Source organism: Callithrix jacchus, chromosome 4, assembly GCF_049354715.1.
Source record: "Callithrix jacchus isolate 240 chromosome 4, calJac240_pri, whole genome shotgun sequence".
In the NCBI taxonomy this organism is placed as follows: Eukaryota; Metazoa; Chordata; class Mammalia; order Primates; family Cebidae; genus Callithrix; species Callithrix jacchus.
Window position 1 is genome coordinate 139,418,670 of NC_133505.1, and position 16,930 is coordinate 139,435,599.

Consider the following 16,930-nt stretch of genomic DNA (forward strand, 5'->3'; position numbering starts at 1 on the left):
CATGAGCAAGAATTCCTCTTTCAGGGTCTTCATCAGCCTCTCTGATCCCACTCCTCCCACCCCTACCCTCAATACTGTAAGCCATTAGAGTTCCCTTGACCATTGCTTTCATTAATTAAGGTATTTCCCATGCATATATCAAATCAGACCAGACAGTCAGATCCTTCTTTCTCTTGGTCTCATTTTATATTTTGTGTTCTCAGCTAAAACCACTCTTCTTATTATAACGCAATCACTGTTGCTCTGATCCTGGAATGATTCTGAACAAATCCTACCTTTTGCACTCAAATCCATTGCCTCTCCAGTCTTGTTGCTATTTTCTTTTCTAAACTCTTAATGTACTTATGGACAGTAGCCACATTGTTTATTGTCTTTCAATCCCTTACTCTACCTCTCCTCTGCCCCCAGATTTTTTCTACTTCATTCCCTCAACTGTCTCCTACAAAATGATAACTACTGTGTTTCTATCTTTAGTTCAAACTTCTGTGTGAACTTCAGGCCTATTTATCTAACTCAAAAGAGACCTTCCACAAGCCCCCACCATGTATCAACCCACCTGCCAGCCATCTGTACCTAAAACTCCGTCTCTCCCCTCCTTACTATAAATGACTGCTCTTGACCCTATTTAAGTCCAGCCCCTACCTTGAACACTGGAGCCCAAAGACATTGCTCCAGAAGTTCTTCCCTCTGTTTGTGTGCTTGTTTGTTTGTTTTGTGAGACAGGATCTCACTGTCACACAGGCTGGAGTGCAGTAGGTCAATCTTGGCTCACTGCAACCTCCAACTCCCAGGTTCAAAAGATTCTCCTGCCTCAGCCTCCTAAGGGACAGGGATTACAGACACCTGTCCCCAAACCTGGCTAATTTTTGCACTTTTAGCAGAGATGGGGTTTTTCTATTTGGCCAGGCTGGTCTCAAACTCCTGATCTCAAGTGATCTGCCCACCTCAGGCTCCCAAAGTGCTGGGATTACAGGCATGAGCCACCACGCTCTGCTCCTTTTTTTTTTTTTCTTTTTGAGATAGAATCTTGCTCCATCACCCAGGCTGGAGTGCAGTTGCACAATCTTGGCTCACTGCAACCTCCACCTCCCAGGTTCAAGCAATTTTCCTTCCTCAGCCTCCTGGAAAAAGATGCAAAATTGTACTAAGTAGGGTTGTGTACATACGTAGAAAAGTACCAAGAAGTCAGTCATGGGAATATTCTATCACAATCCTAGGGAGGAAAGAGATGGAGAAAAGAGAAAATCTGATGAGTCTGAGACACAGAGGCTTCTGCTCTATTCATATTGTCTTATTGCATAAGCTGGGCTGTGGGCCCAGGAGTGATTGTTATGCAAAATAATGTGTGTCAGAAACATCTGTGAAATAAAATTTTTAAATAACTTGAAATGTGCTTTTTTTTTTTTAGACAGAGTCTCACTCCGCCTCCCAGGCTGGAGTAGTGCAGTGGCAGGATCTCAGCTCACTGCAACCTCCACCTCCTGGGCTCAAGAGATTCGCCCATCTCAGCCTCCCAAGTAGCTGCCACCACACCTGGCTAACTTTTGTACTTTTAGTAGAGACAGGGTTTCGCCATGTTGGCCAGGCTGGTCTCAAACTCCTGACCTCAAGTGATCCTCCTGCCTCAGCCTCCCAAAGGGCTGAGATTACAGGTGTGAGCCACTGGTTGCATTTGTTTTTTAAGTGAGTGTTTCATAAGGAAACTCCCCTAGGCTTTGATATTTCCAAGTGCCCAAAGCAGGCTCTTTCCTTAGGTCTAGTGTAGCCTCTCCTCTTTTTCTCCACGAGACAAAAGCCATACATTGTCCTCTATGGAGCTATTGCTCCCATTTCGTTTTTTGAGATTATTATGCCTAAGACTGGCAGAAGAGTGATATCAAGCCTTCAAAGCACCACTCCTACCCTGAAGAAAATCACACAGGGCTCTCACTATGCAAAATTAGTTAGGGTAACAAAAATGAGGAAGTGCATTTGTCCAAGTGATAGCAATCCAACTCAAAATAATTTTAGAAGAAAAAGATGACACTCCTTGGCTCACCAAACTGGAAAGTCTAGTGGAGTACTGGCTTCACCTGGCTGGATCCAGGTGCTGAAATGATTTCTTCAGAGCTCGCTAGCTCAGCTCTCCTTTCTCCTTTCTCCTGGTCATGGCGCTTTTCAATTTGCGGTAAAGATGGCTCCTGAAAGCTCCAGATTTACATGTTTCCTGTGCCTCTATTCATAGAAGAAAGTGCTTTTTTTCCCAATTGTTAAATCAAAAGTCCCAGGGAGGATGCTCCCTGGCCTGGCTTCAGACATGTGCTAAGCCCCGTGTGAATCTCTGTGCCCAGTGGGTCTGGTCTGTGGTTGGGCAGGCCTAGGCAATGTATGCGCACCCTGGAGCCCAGAGGGATGACTCCCAGCCAAACTATATGTAAAGAGTTCCCTTTAAGAAAGAAGGGAGAGGCCAGGCATGGTGACTCACTCCTGTAATCCCAACACTTTGGGAGGCCAAGGTGGGAGGATAACTTGAGGTCAGAAGTTCAAGACCAGCCTTAAAACCCCATCTCTACCAAAAATACAAAAATTAACCAGGCATGGTGGTATGCACCTGTAATCCCAGCTACCCAGGGGGTTGAGGCAGGAGAATTGCTTGAACTAGGGAGGCAGAGGTTGCAGTGGGCAGAGATAGTGCCACAGCCTGGGAGAAAGAGGGAGACTATTCATGAATTCCATAGAAGAAGAAATATAAACCATGAATATGTACTCCTAATTTCTATTCTTCAACTTAATGTTTAAATACCTCAGATTTTTGAATTCAGAGTTTGTACACTTAGGAAATTATAGTAAGAGTAGATTAGAGAAGACTTGCTTGTTTTCCTTTGGAAGTCATGTGAAGGTTTATTCCCCTGTGTATTACTTTTTATCACTAAAAAGTTCCCTGGGGACTAATAGAAGTAAAGTGTTATGGCCCGGCTGGGTGGTTCACGCCTGTAATCCCCGCACTTTGGAAGGCCAAGGCGGGTGGATCACGAGGTCAAAAGATCAAGACCATCCTGGCCAACATGGTGAAACCCTGTCTCTACTAAAATTACAAAAATCAGATGGGCATGGTGACATGTGCCTGTAATCTCAGCTACTCAGGAGGCTGAGGCAGGAGAATCGCTTGAACCAGGAAGGTTCAAGGAGGTTGCAGTGAGCTATCACACCATTGCACTCCAGCCTGGTGACAGAGCGAGAGTCCATCTCAAAAAAATTCGAAAAAGAATAAAAGTGTCACAAGCTACATGATGGATCTCTTCTTTTAATGTTGCATATGATTTCAGTTTGGCTAGTGAAGGCTAACTACCTCAGCCCTAGTTTCATTTCATTGGAGTTGACAACTAAAAACTAAACAAAGAAGTTACCAGTAAACCTAGCTCCCAATACAAGCAAAAAAACAAAAACAAAACACCAAAATTGTTTACATAACAAAATGTATCCTTAACACAAAATAAGCGTATAACATATTCTGCAGTATGTTTTCTTACATAGTAGCTTACATGTATATGATTTCTGAAAATAAAAAAATCACACTTTTAACAATCTTTCTGCTCTGTAAAAATATTCTGCATACATGCATACGATCAAAACAATTTTTTTTTCGTGTTTGGGATATTTCTTACACATAGTAAGTCAACAATTTTGTCAGTACTTCCAATATTAAGATAACGGAGTGCCACCTAGTGTTCAATTTCTGCAACTACTAAGCTTACAAATTCAAAATTGCTATTAAAACCCAGGTTCTGAAAACTGCATTTAGGAAATGCCTTTTTTTTTTTTTTTTTTAGTTTGTGGTGGCAAAATACGATTATGAAAACAACACGCGATATCCAAATCAGTATAAAAATAGCCACTGGATACTTAAATATGACAAACAGACTTATTTTTTACTTCAAATGCAGATTTCTGCCTCCCTCAAATTGCATCAAAATCTCAAGGAAATATCTAGGTAATTGGAATATGCACAACGACTCTATACAATCAAGGAGGCCAGGGCTTAGTCATATTCTATAATGAGGACAAGACAAATAATTTCTTCAAAAACATCCATTTCCTTATCGGAAGTGGTAGGAAAAGCAGCAATGCATTTTTTTTTTTTTAATAGTAGATGTGGTCTTCTACCCATAAGCTCCATTGCATTAAAATAAGAAAGTGGGCTTAACATCTCACTTAAGATAAATCAGCATTAACTCTTTTAAAAGAAACAAAATACTTTAGAAAGAAATCAGTCTGCTTTAACAAATTGCATTCACGCTAATGAAATTTTAGTCCTCTTTGTCACGGCCAAAATCCAAATGTAGGACAATCTTCAGAAAAGATGGCATGTGAAATGTTGAGTTCAATTTAGATGTCATCAATATCTTCATTATCATCTCCAGTATCATCGAACTGAATTTCATCATCATCTCCAATGTATCCGTCTCATTAATGAGCGTTTAGCGTGCTCTGGAAGCTCGCCATGTGCCTTCAGACTTCTAGTTTCGCCTGCATTATATTTTAAAATTACATCAGTTTTGTTATCCTGGTAGTCTCCGAGACCGACCAATATAATGTCCGAGGTATGTATCCAAACCCTTTTTCTCAGTTTTCCTCCTATGTGACATAACCTCTTTACACTACCGAAACACATTGCTTTTAGTCGTCCATTTCCCAACATTTTGATTACCTGAGCAGACTCCTGACCATCCTCTTTGAATACCAATTCTCTTTTTTTCAGATTCATTCTCATTCTTACCTCTGCGTCTATTTTTACCTCCTTTACTTTTATTCTTGGGCGTGGCGGCGACCTCGCGGCGTCTCTAACATCTTTCCGGCGGCGGCGGCAGCGGCTGCTGCGGCTGCTGCTCCAGGGCCAGCGCGCGGAACCAAGTAGGTGCTGGAGGCCAGGCCGCGTGCGCGGGAGAGCTCGCGACCCAGCTCTTTAGAGATCCGCCGGCGTCCAGAAGTTTCTAAATATAACTTCTGATCCCCTTGATCAGTTTGGCCTTCTCTTTACGGGAGAAATCAGGGCAATGAAGGCAGAACGACTTGTGTTTCTGATTATCTTTGGGCTGTGCAGAAGCTCTTTAATTAGATTCCATTTGTCAATTACTGCTTCCGTGCCTATGTCCTGAATGATATTGTCCAGATTCTCTTCTAGGATTTTTATAGTTTTGGGTTTTACATCTAAGTTTTTAATCCATCTTCAGTTAATTTTTGTGTAGGCTGTAAGGAAGGGGTCCAGTTTCCATTTTCTGCATATGGCTACCCAATTTTCCCCGCACTATTTATTAAATAGGGAAGCCTTTCCCCATTGCCTGTTTTTGCCCAGTTTGTTGAAGATCAGATGGTTGTAGATGTGCAGTATTTTTTTTAATTAACTTCTGAAATGCAAAATGAAAAGTAACAGGGAAGCAAAGGTTTATAACATAGCTGATCAAAGCTGTCAGCAGGGCTGTTCAAACTGTATTTAAACAAAGTAAGATGTCACAGAATTCTCTAAGACAGATAAATTGAAATTAGTCAGTTCACTCTTGTTATTCTTCCCCTTTTACTTAGCTTCACGTGGTACAGAAATTCTCAAAGAAATTTTTGTTTTGTTTTGTTTTTTGACAAGGTCTTGCTTTTTCGCCCAAGCTGGAGTGCAGCGGTGCGATCACAGCGCACTGCTGTCTTGACCTCAGAGGTTCAAATGATCCTCCCACCTCAGCTTTCCGAGTAGCTGAGAACACAGGCACACACCACCACACCTGGCTGATTTTTTGTATTTTTGGTAGAGACAGAGTTTTACCAAGTTGCCCAGGCTGGTCTCAAGCTCCTGAGCTCAAGCGATTCTCCTGCCTCAGCCTCCCAAAGTACCAGGATTACAGGCACGTTTTCTTTCCCATTCCAAGTACTGTCTGTCTCATCTGCATATTCAAGAAATCCTCTTCACGGTTCTCCCTGTTTCTCTATCCGAATGTCTTCTGAGGAATGCCTTCATTGGAAGTAGCTGTGTGTGACTCAGTGTAAGTGTGTGAATGTAATAACCATATTGACCTAAGCAAATATCCAACCTCAGATACCTTTTAAAACATGATCAGCCGGGTGCGGTGGCTCAAGCCTGTAATCCCAGCACTTTGGGAGACCGAGGCGGGTGGATCACGAGGTCAAGAGATCGAGACCATCCTGGTCAACATGGTGAAACCCCGTCTCTACCAAAAATACAAAAAATTAGCTGGGCATAGTGGCGCGTGCCTATAATCCCAGCTACTCGGGAGGCTGAGGCAGGAGAATTGCCTGAACCCAGGAGGCGGAGGTTGCGGTGAGCCGAGATCGCGCCATTGCACTCTAGCCTGGGTAAGAAGCGCGAAACTCCGTCTCAAAAAAAAAAAACCATGATCACCTATGGAATATCTTAGAATAATGGTCAGAATGGAGTTAGGCCAACATAGAAAGAATGCTGCCGGGAATCCCCTGTACAGAGCAATGAGCTGACACTATGAGAACAGGTCAAAATGCAAAGAAAGTAGAAAGGGGCCGTGTAATTGCAAAGTAGGTTGTGAGCATATCCCAGAAATTATGGAAATAGAACATAGCAAAGGGGGCAATGTCACAGAGTGGCAAAAGGAGCAAGGAAAATGCATAGACCACTGTCCTAGTGCTTAGTGCTTGGGATATGGTAGGTCATTAATGCTTCCTGAATGAATAAAGGAAGGCTACATAGTGAGCCCTGAGAGAAAGCTGCTGCTGAGCATGTAACTTTGTAATACAGGGGGATGTAACCAGGAAGTTGTAAAAGAGCTTTTCAGGAAAAAAGCCTAATGAAAGCCACACAGGAGAAAATAAGAACTTTTACTACCTCCAGAACCACAAGGGACTCAAGAACTAACATAAAATTTTAAAGTGGGATGAAAGATAGTTATCAAAGAAATATTAAGGCCAAATGAAACTATGCTTGGGTTTGATAAAATAAAATGTATGCGTGAAACCATTGCGGAGTTGGGTTAAGATGCGGTGCGGGCAGTTTTACCGTAGAGAATAAGTACTCTTTAATTTTCTTGGCACTCGGTGCTTTCGTTTTTTAGCAAATTGAGGTACCGCTGACAGCTCCAAGCTTGAATCAGAACTGTCGCTTTCTGTGAAAGGAGCTCCTTGCTTGTATCTTACTCAAACCAATTGGTTTAGGGTCAGCTGTTCACTTTCAATCAATATCTAAACTTCTGCAAATGAAACGTCATTGCCCAAGAGGCAAAATACATGCTGCAAAACATTGCACAACATCTAACTTCCTCAAGTAAAATTTGGCAAATCTTAAATGTCCCATACTTTATGAAAAGAAAAAAGAAGCCAGGCGCAGTGGCTTATCCCTGTAATCCCAGCACTTTGGGAGGTCGAGGTGGGCGAATCACCTGAGGTCAGAAGTGTGAGACCGGCTTGGCCAACATGATGAAATCCTGTCTCTACCAAAAATACAAAAATTAGCGAGGTGTGGTGGTGGGTGCCTGTAATTCCAGCTACTTGGGAGGCTGAGGCAGGAGAATCACTTGAACCCAAGAAGCAGAGGTTGCAATAAGCCGAGCTCCCGCCAAGCACTCCAGTGGGTGACAGAGTGAGACTCCATCAAAAAAAAAAAAAAAAAAAAAAAAGAAAGAGAGAACACAAAATTTTGATGATTCTATGATTTGGACTACTTACACAAACACACATTCACTACAGCTTTAAAATGACCATGTTTGATGTCCTAATGGTGAGCATAGGGAATATGTATGCCCTTCTCAAAATTAAATGAAAAGTGTGGTTTAACTTCCATATCCCTTCTCTTAATCGTAACCACGAGATTATAAAAGGAGTCTTAATTTTCTAGTGTAATGTAGTAGAATATTAAAATAGAATCCGTAAGTAGGTTTATGACAATATGTAGAAATAAAAGATAAATGTTTCAATTGTGATTTTTTAATGTAAATGTATTGAATTTAAAATTGTGTAGGGAGATAAAAATCAGAAAACAAATCTGAAAATTCAAAATCATTTAATTTTAAGAGTATCTGAATGAAACGATCAATAACAAATATACTATTATACTTCAAGTAGCATGGAATATATGTATTTTGTAAAAAGTCAACCAAATGCTGAAAATCATGTTCCTTTTAACTGTCATGGACTTTGTGTTATATGATTTCTACCTATTAAATTATACCATAGCCTTGAGGTGGGACAATTGGGGCTGAGTGCCCTGGATCAGCTCTCCTTTGATGTGAACTTGGCATAGAAGTCAATTCTTCTAGCACTCAAACTACATTCACTGTAGAAATAAATAACAACATTACCTTTTGATTGGAAAGTAAATCTCCTGATAATCATCAGCACAGAAAACTAGGTGACTTCAAATTGTCTTTAATGTCAAAGAGAACTCAGTTATAAACCTCTAAATTCCCATCACTATTACTCTCTTCAAGGGCACAGCTGTGCTTGCAATGGCCCTGAAACTCCTCACTCTGCACCCTCACACACATACAAACCCACACAAATGAGCAAATGAGCCTGGAGCTGGGGTTTGATCTTCATTTATCTGACCCAAACGGCGGACTCTTTCCATTGTTCCACACTGCAACATTTCAGAGTAGCCCAAAAAAGGAACATTATATAATACTTATAAAATAATTCTTGATGAGAAAGAATATTTAGGACTCACTGATCTATTCTACCAAAATAGCCCTTCAAAGTTTCTTAGTAAACTTGGGAAGCTGATAAACACCTTTAGCCAGGTATATGAAGCAGAAACAGAGTGATAAAGAGACACCCTATACCATTACAATATTTTGCAAAGCTGTGATCATTAACAATATGAATATTAGCAGGTAAGTTATTGCTGAATTGCTGGTCCCACACGACCTATAAAGTGAGTCCTTTGTGTACCACCTCCCAAGGAGAGACACTGTTAGTATAGGCTCAGATGATCCATTCTTATTTACCAAACGCCTGTCTTTCAGCACCTAAAGAAAAAGTAGGGAAAGTACAGTCAGCTTTCTTAACATATGCATTTAAAGCAAATTAATGATTTTGAAACCCTCCTAGATATAGTGCCTAGTCAAATCATTCCTGATTGAGGAGGAAGCAGCAAGTAGGCCAGCCAGGGGGCAGCTATTTACTATGTAATGAAGACTAGAGCAATTCAAGAGGGCCCAAGATTTTAGTTTCAACAATCGAATGTAACCGTTAATGGAAAGTCAAAATCAGCAGCAGTGATTCACTGAGTTCGATTATGTGCAAGACAATCAGGAACCAGAGAGGTTTACATCACACCTTCCCTCAAGAAACTTAAGAGCTAATGGTGAAACGGAGCGGATTCTAAGCATAAAGAGAGAAAACAGGTAAGTGCTCAGGAGGTCTGAGAAGAAAAAACTGAACTGGTCTGTTTCCTGGAGGGGGACACAAGCTGCCAGAAAAAAATGAGCTGTTAGGAATTTCTCCCAAGGGCTATATGGCAGAAGACATTGTGGGAAGTGGAAACTGAATCAGCAAAGAATCATTCTGAGACACAGTGTGTGTGACAGGTGAAGGCAATGTGCGTTCTTCTTCTAGATTGGTTAGAACAATCTAGTGAGAACAGATTGTTAAATTTCCATGAACTTTGACAGCTGGCTATTAAACACAGCCATTCTTTCCTTCCTTCCTTCCTTCCTTCCTTCCTTCCTTCCTTCCTTCCTTCCTTCCTTCCTTCCTTCCTTCCCTTCCTCCCTCCTCTTTTTTCCTTCCTTCCTTTCTTCCTTCCCTTCCTCCCTCCTTCTTCTTTCTTCCTTCCTTCTTTCTTTCTCTCTCTTTCTTTCTTTCTTTCTTTCTTTCTTTCTTTCTCTCTCTCTCTCTCTCTCTCTCTCTTTCTTTCTTTCTTTCTTTCTTTCTTTCTTTCTTTCTTTCTTTCTTTCTTTCTTTCTTTCTTCTTTCCTTCTTTCTTTGCCTTTATTGAGACAGAGTCTCAGTCTGTCACCCAGGCTGGAGTGCAGTGCCACTATCTCAGCTCACTATAACCTCAACTTGCCAGGTTCAAGTGATTCTCCTGCCTCAACATCCCTGGTAGCTGGGATTACAGGGACATACCACCACATCTAGCTAATTTTTGTATTTTTAGTGGAAATAGAGCTTCACCACATTGTGCAGGCTGGTCTCAAACTCCTGGCCTCAAGTGGTCTGCCCACCTCAGCCTCCCAAAGTGTTGGGATTACAGGCATGAGCTATCAAGCTCTGCCAACAGATCTAGTCTTGAAGCTGATCATGGTGGGACTATTGACACCAAGAAAATTGGCAAATGCTAGAAATCAGGGCTCAGAGAAGGAATTGTTAAAAGTTACATCACACCCTGGCTAAAGCTGAAGATTAGCAAAGAAGAGAAGAATGAATATGGTCAGAGGAAGGTGGAGATCAGATTGTGAAAGGCATGAATGACTAGATCTATCCTGAAGCCACAGTGGAGTCTTCAAAAAAGAGGAATGTGTACAAAGTAATTGAACAAGAATAGAAGGAAACATGAATAGACAGTCAATAAATAGAACAAGAATAAAAGAAAATGAACCCATTAGTTGTGGAAAGTATAGTTGGAATGGAGAAGAAATTGAAAATTGCGAAAATAGATGCTTTATAACTGAAAGAAGAAAATGGCTAAATATCCTAGAAGATACTGATTGTGCTTCACTGTTCACAAAGGGCCTTCATATGCATTATCATATTTGATCCTCACCAAATCAGTGAGGAAGATATTATCTTCTATGAGTAGGAAGTTCAGAGGTTAAGTGACTTTCCCAAGGTTGTCTAATTAGTTACTGAAAATAGACTCTGTCAGTGCTTCTGACAATACACCAGAGTTGCCTAAGGTGCTAAAGTAGGATGTTACCACATTTGTGGGAATGGTCAATAACACCACCCTTTTAGCATAAAACTAAAGGGGGGGGTGGGGGTTGAGGATGCACAATAAGTGTGTTAAAATCTCTGCAATAGTGATCCTCTAAGATAACTGGTAAATGTTTACAGGAAGAGTGTGCATCCCTCCACAGAACTGAAAAGCGACTTAAGAAGGCATAGTGAGTATGACTGATGTGAAACGCTTGTCATCTTCAATATGACGGCTGCTCTCTCTAGAAATAACATCTTAACAGAAGGGTCCTGCCAGCAAGGTCTCTAGAGAAAAGAAGCCCTAAAAAAACCAGGAACGGGTTATGGGGCTTTTTTGGCTCTTTTTGAAGAAAGTAGGCACCTAGATCCTACATGGCCTTTAGATCCCAGTCCTAAAGAGGAGAGATACACTGCCTCACGCTTCCATCGCTTCTTAGAAATCTTTTCCAAGAATGCCCAACTCCTTTTGTTTGAATTCTGTGCTCACAGAACAAACTGACCTATCATTTGCACTTGTGAGAGGATTTGCCAATAAAGAGTCTCCTTGACATAAAATTCATTGTTCCCAGCTAAGATAATTTTTTTTTTTTGAGATGGGCTCTTGCCCTGTTGCCCAGGGTGGAGTGCAATAGTGCAATCTCAGCTCACTGCAACCTCCACCTCCAGGTTCAAGTGATTCTCCTTCCTCAGCCTCCTGAGTAGCTGGGACTACAGGCGTGTGCCACCACGCCCAGCTAATTTTTGTATTTTTAGTAGAGACAGCATTTCACCATGTTGGTCAGGCTGGTCTCGATCTCTTGACCTCATGATCTGCCTGCCTTGGCCTCCCAAAGTGCAAGGATTACAGGCATGAGCCACCATGCCTGGCCGGGAACCTATTTTTTAAAATAACAAGTTGGCATTCTCTATCTTTTTTTTTTTTGAGACGGGGTTTCCCTCTTGTTGCCCAGGCTGGAGTGCAATGGCGCGATCTCGGCTCACCGCAACCTCCGCCTCCTGGGTTCAGGCAATTCTCCTGCCTCAGCCTCCTGAGTAGCTGGGATTACAGGCACGCACCACCGTGCCCAGCTAATTTTTTGTATTTTTAGTAGAGACGGGGTTTCACCATGTTGACCAGGATGGTCTCGATCTCTTGACCTCGTGATCCACCCTCCTTGGCCTCCCAAAGTGCTGGGATTACAGGCGTGGGCCTTCTCTATCTTATGAGTTTGATTAGTTTGATTATCTGTCTTACAAGTTTGATTATCTTACAAGTTTGATCTGTTCCTTAGAACCTGATGAACTTCAGTGAAAGTCATGCCACAGAGAATCTACACTTGTACAATAAAGACCTGCAGCGCCCTCACCATGATGCTTCCTCCAAGGGACTGCAATTCCAAAGATCCTCCCTGCCAGCTGTCACATGCCTCTTTCTTTCTTTCATTCTTTTTTTTTTTTTTGGTGTAATACAATCTATATCTCATTTCCTTCTGCAAATGAACTGCAGCAAGGGAGACAGGATCAAAATGATGATTATAGGTGCCTAACTTAAAGAATAGGTGCTATGCCTCCCTTCACTCCTTCCTTCCATCCAAGAAGAAGGAGCCAGAGATGGGAGAGAGCATGACAAGTTCACAGAATTATTAAAAGTTGAGACCTACTGATACCCCATTTACACTGATGTAATTATTACACATTGCATGTCTGTATCAAAATATCTACTGTAACTGATAAATATATATACCTACTATGTATCCACAAAAATTAAAAACAAGGCCGAGCATGGTGGCTCATGCCTGTAATCCCAGAATTTTCAGAGGCCGAGGCAGCAGGTCACTAGAGGTCAGGAGTTCGAAACCAACCTGGCCAATGTGGTGAAACCCTATCTCTACTAAAAATAGAAAAATAAGCTGGGCATGGTGGCACACCCCTATAGTCCCAGATACTCAGGAGACTGAGGCAGGAGAATCACTTGAATCCAGGAGGCGGAGGTTGCAGTGAGCCGAGACCACGCCACTGCACTCCAGCCTGGGCGACGCAGCAAGACTCCATCTCAAATAATAATAATAATATAATTAAAAATAAAAAACATTTTGTAGGAGTTGAGATGTACAAATACTATGGAGTTAAGCACTTAAACGAGCATTCTCTTGTATTCTCTAACTCTTAACTGCCTGAAGCCGTTTGGGATGAAATTTCTAAAACAAAGAAAGGAAGTAGCTATGGAATAATTTATTTATGTTCTCCAACTCCTCACGCATTATCACCATCCACCTTCAAACACTTATGTAGTTCAGAGTAAGAGTGAAATGGTATTTCTGGCTTTGGATCTTTAACCTGGTCAGGAAAACCCTAGCGTTTTTGTCCTTCTCCCATGGATGAAGTCGTTTCATCAGGTAAATGCTCAGTCCTGCTTTGGGATAATTCCTCAAAGAGATAGATTTCTATGAGTCCAAGACATGGAAAAAGTCGGAAATGAGATTACAGAAAATTAGATTACATGCTCAGTTTAAATGTCTGGGCTTACGTTATTGATAATGCATCAATATGGTGAGACCCTATGCCCTCCTGAGTTTACCTCGGTGACTGATTTCTCCTCTCTCACTTCCTTGAAGTGACCTCAGATATTTATGTCAGTTCAGCCATCTTCTAGCTACTGGATTTTAGTCCCAGGCTCCTCACTGTAGATCTAATCATGATTTTCCGTAGCTGACACTTCAGCCTTTATTACAGCCTCAATTTGCCCATGAGATTCTACCTAACCAGGTTCTATGGCGGTCAAGGATTCCTGATCTTTGGATTTTATAGCTTTAAGGCTACACTGTATATTAAATTGTTGGCTTCACAAAATTCGGTTTTTTTATAAGTATGATATATTCCACTCTGATAACACAGCAGATATAGATACATGACCATCAGCAATCTGCAATTTTAAAGACTTCCTTACTTGATGCCCTGATTGAATAAACTTGGACTTCATTTTATAGGACATGCAATTTCACCCTAGTTACTGAAACCCTGCCACTGTTTGCCAAAATTCAGAGAAGACATTATTATCCAAACCACTGGAATATGTGTATGTATGCGTGTACATGCATGTGTGCAAGTGTTGTATATTAGCAGATATAAGCCTGCAGAGTCATAATTCTAATTTGAAGACAGCTTAATTTGTGAATTAATTAGTTACAGCCACTATCATTTGTGAACAGAGGCTGGGTGCAGTGGTACATGCCATAAAGCCTCCTGAGCAGTAAGCCTCAGCTACACAGGAGGCCGAGGCAGGAGGACTGCTTGAGCCCAGGAGTTTGAGTCTTCAGTGAGCTATGACCATGCCACTGCACCCCAACCTGGGTGACAAAGCAAGACCCTGTTTCAAAAAAATGTAAAATAAATATCTGATTTTCTGTTTGTCTTCACATATGACAAAAGTAAATTAAAAATCTATTGACAAACATTCTTCAATGAATGGTGGTATCTGAAACTCATAGTTCTAGGCGTGTTCATTGTTATGTTCATTCAATGAAGTATCATTTTAGAATTAGTTGTTATAAATTGAAAACATGATCACAAAATTTTTCCCTCCTTGATGCATGTCCTTTGGCCATGTAATTTTATGGCTCTTCCCCTTGAGAGGTCTGAGTTCTTTATTTCTCTACTGCTTGAATCAACATTGCTCATGTAACTTCCTGTGTCAAAGAAACATTTGCAAACACAGTGCAAGCAGAGACTTGCAAAGAACTTGCCCGTTGTGATATTTTTTCTCTTGATGCTTCTGGACTCATTCAGCTAACATGTGAACAAGTTCAGGTTTGCTGAAAGATGAGAGCCCACAGGGAGAGATGGCCTTAATAATCCCAGCCGTCTAGGACAAGGCAACCACAAACTGGTCAGTCCTAGTCAACCCACTAGCTAAGGGCAGACATAATGAGCACAGCCAATATCAACCGAGCCTATCTCAGAGCAGAAAAACAGCCTAGCTGCACCAAGTTCAAATTGCCAACCCACAGAATCAGAGCCAAAGAAATGGTTTTGAGGAAATTTGTTACACAGCTAAAGTTAACCGGCAGAGTGACTATAGCTTGATTTACTTGGCTTTGGAGAACATATAAAATGAAAATACTCTTATAAAAGTCCTCTTATCTCAAATTTTATAGATGATAAATGAATTTCGATAAGTAGCACTTCAGGAAAAACATACTCTGTTCCAAATGTGCCACTGAGGGAGAACATTTCAAATCTTCTAGAAGCCGTTTCTACTGGCCATCCACAAGTAGCCAAATTAGTAGTTTTGCACTTCAGCATTATGCAGACCTATGTGGCACAAACACAGATAAAATACAGTGCCTTACATCTGAGTTACTTGTACCAGAAATGTTGCTTTGCTTCGAACCACAGTGAAGAAAAAATTTTCTTCCTCTGAAATGGGATTTGGATCATGTTTGTTATAATTACCTGCTTTATTAAAAATGGCAAGTGATTGGAGAATCAACCCACTTTCGAGATAACAAGTAGATTAAGAGAAAGAAGTCAGTTTAGAATTAGAGTTAAATGATTAGTTTGGTAGATGATGACATTGAGCTCAAAGAAGTAGAGATCTTTGGGCAACAATAGCACTGAAGCTGAAAGGATATTGAAATTTTTACCACCCTTGAACCTCGCCTCTCTTTCCAATCCTTTCCTTTAGAAGAAGACAGTGGGACATAGAGTATAATTTAAAAAAAAGATAAAATCAGAGCCGACATTCTATAAAAAGTTTTCATCTTTAAAATCTGTCATTTGAAAGCTATACAAGGCCAGGCTCACACATTTAATCCCAGCACTTTGGGAGGCCGAGGTGGGTGGATCACTAGAAGTCAGGAGTTAGAGACCAGCCTGGCCAGTATAGTGAAATTCCATTTTTACTAAAAATGCAAAAAAAAAAAAAAAAAAGGCCAGATGTGGTGGCTTGTGCCTGTAGTCCCAGCTACTCAGGAGGCTGAGACACGAGAATCGTTTAAATCTGAGAGGCAGAAATTGCAGTGAGCTGAGATCGCACTACTGCACTCCAACCTGGGCGACAGAGCCAAGGAACGGCACCTGGTTTTCTGGTACAAATATGAAAAGTTAACCTGAAATTTACCTTTCACTTGAGCTCCCTTTCATTTGAGCTGAGATTACCTGCCAGTATTCTCTTCTCCTTCGGCCATGTAATCCTGTAAAAGCTCCTAGAACGTACACTTCATTCTCTTCTTTTTGTAATGTTTTGTAGCTTAAATGACAGCAAAGCTCCTTTTGACAGACTGTAAGATTTCCTTCATTTTCAAAAAGTTCTGTAAGTTGAACCCATCCCAGGAAATAAATCCCCTGAAAGTGTTTTTCTGTATGGAAATGGTTTGACAAAAAGTCTGTCTCTCCACCATTGGAGTATTGCATATGGCTTTAGCGAGACTGAGTCAGCCCCTGTAAAAGGAAAGGTCTGCTTGAAGAAAACCAACTTAAACTTTAATCATCTTTTGGAGCCAGGTCTCATTCAGGTGAAGTAATCCTCCAGCCTTAGACTTGACTTGGATGGGCGTTCAACTCTTCAGATAGCTAACAAACACAGCTGAAATCAAGAGAAAATCTGAGAAGACAATGATATATCACAGCCTTGGATTCTCTGAAAGCGCTACTGGATGGAAAATGCTTGTGCCACATGAAATTGCCAATAATCACTGCTTTTGACCTAGCAAAAGTAATTTCACATGGTTCAACCAACACATCTGCTTTCCTGTCTCAGAAGCTTAGGACTGAAGTTGTAGAAGTCTCTTTGAGTTGGTAGCATGTCCCCTACTTTCCGACATCTCCTACTTCCTTAAAAGAAAATCTTAACAATATTAATCTCATAGTTCCACCTGCTATGCCAATCTATTTACTGCCAAAAGTTTCTTGCATCCACCAGCAGGTCCTTTTAGGAAGTTCTCTTGATTGCATTAAAAGCTTTTGGTAAAGTCAGGATGACTGCCACCACAGAAATAAACCCACAGGAACTGGAGCCAAGTCACTCGTTGATTTATGTAGGCAGTTGGAGAGACGTGCATTTGAAAGCGTATGGTACAAAAACAAA

At 41.2% G+C, this 16,930-nt stretch overlaps 1 protein-coding gene and 1 pseudogene across 1 annotated transcript; both read right to left on the reverse strand.

The window, feature by feature from the left end:
• Positions 1-4,255: 4,255 nt before the first annotated feature.
• Positions 4,256-4,820, reverse strand: LOC108591068 (eukaryotic translation initiation factor 1A, X-chromosomal-like; annotated as a pseudogene).
• A 3,852-nt stretch (positions 4,821-8,672) lies between these two features.
• On the reverse strand, positions 8,673-16,667 carry LOC100895783 (pantetheine hydrolase VNN2). Its single transcript, XM_078370901.1, is given in 6 exon segments — positions 8,673-8,977; positions 14,988-15,156; positions 16,003-16,160; positions 16,163-16,207; positions 16,210-16,284; positions 16,658-16,667. Coding segments are annotated over 6 exon segments (651 nt in total). The 3' UTR covers positions 8,673-8,783.
• Positions 16,668-16,930: the final 263 nt, after the last annotated feature.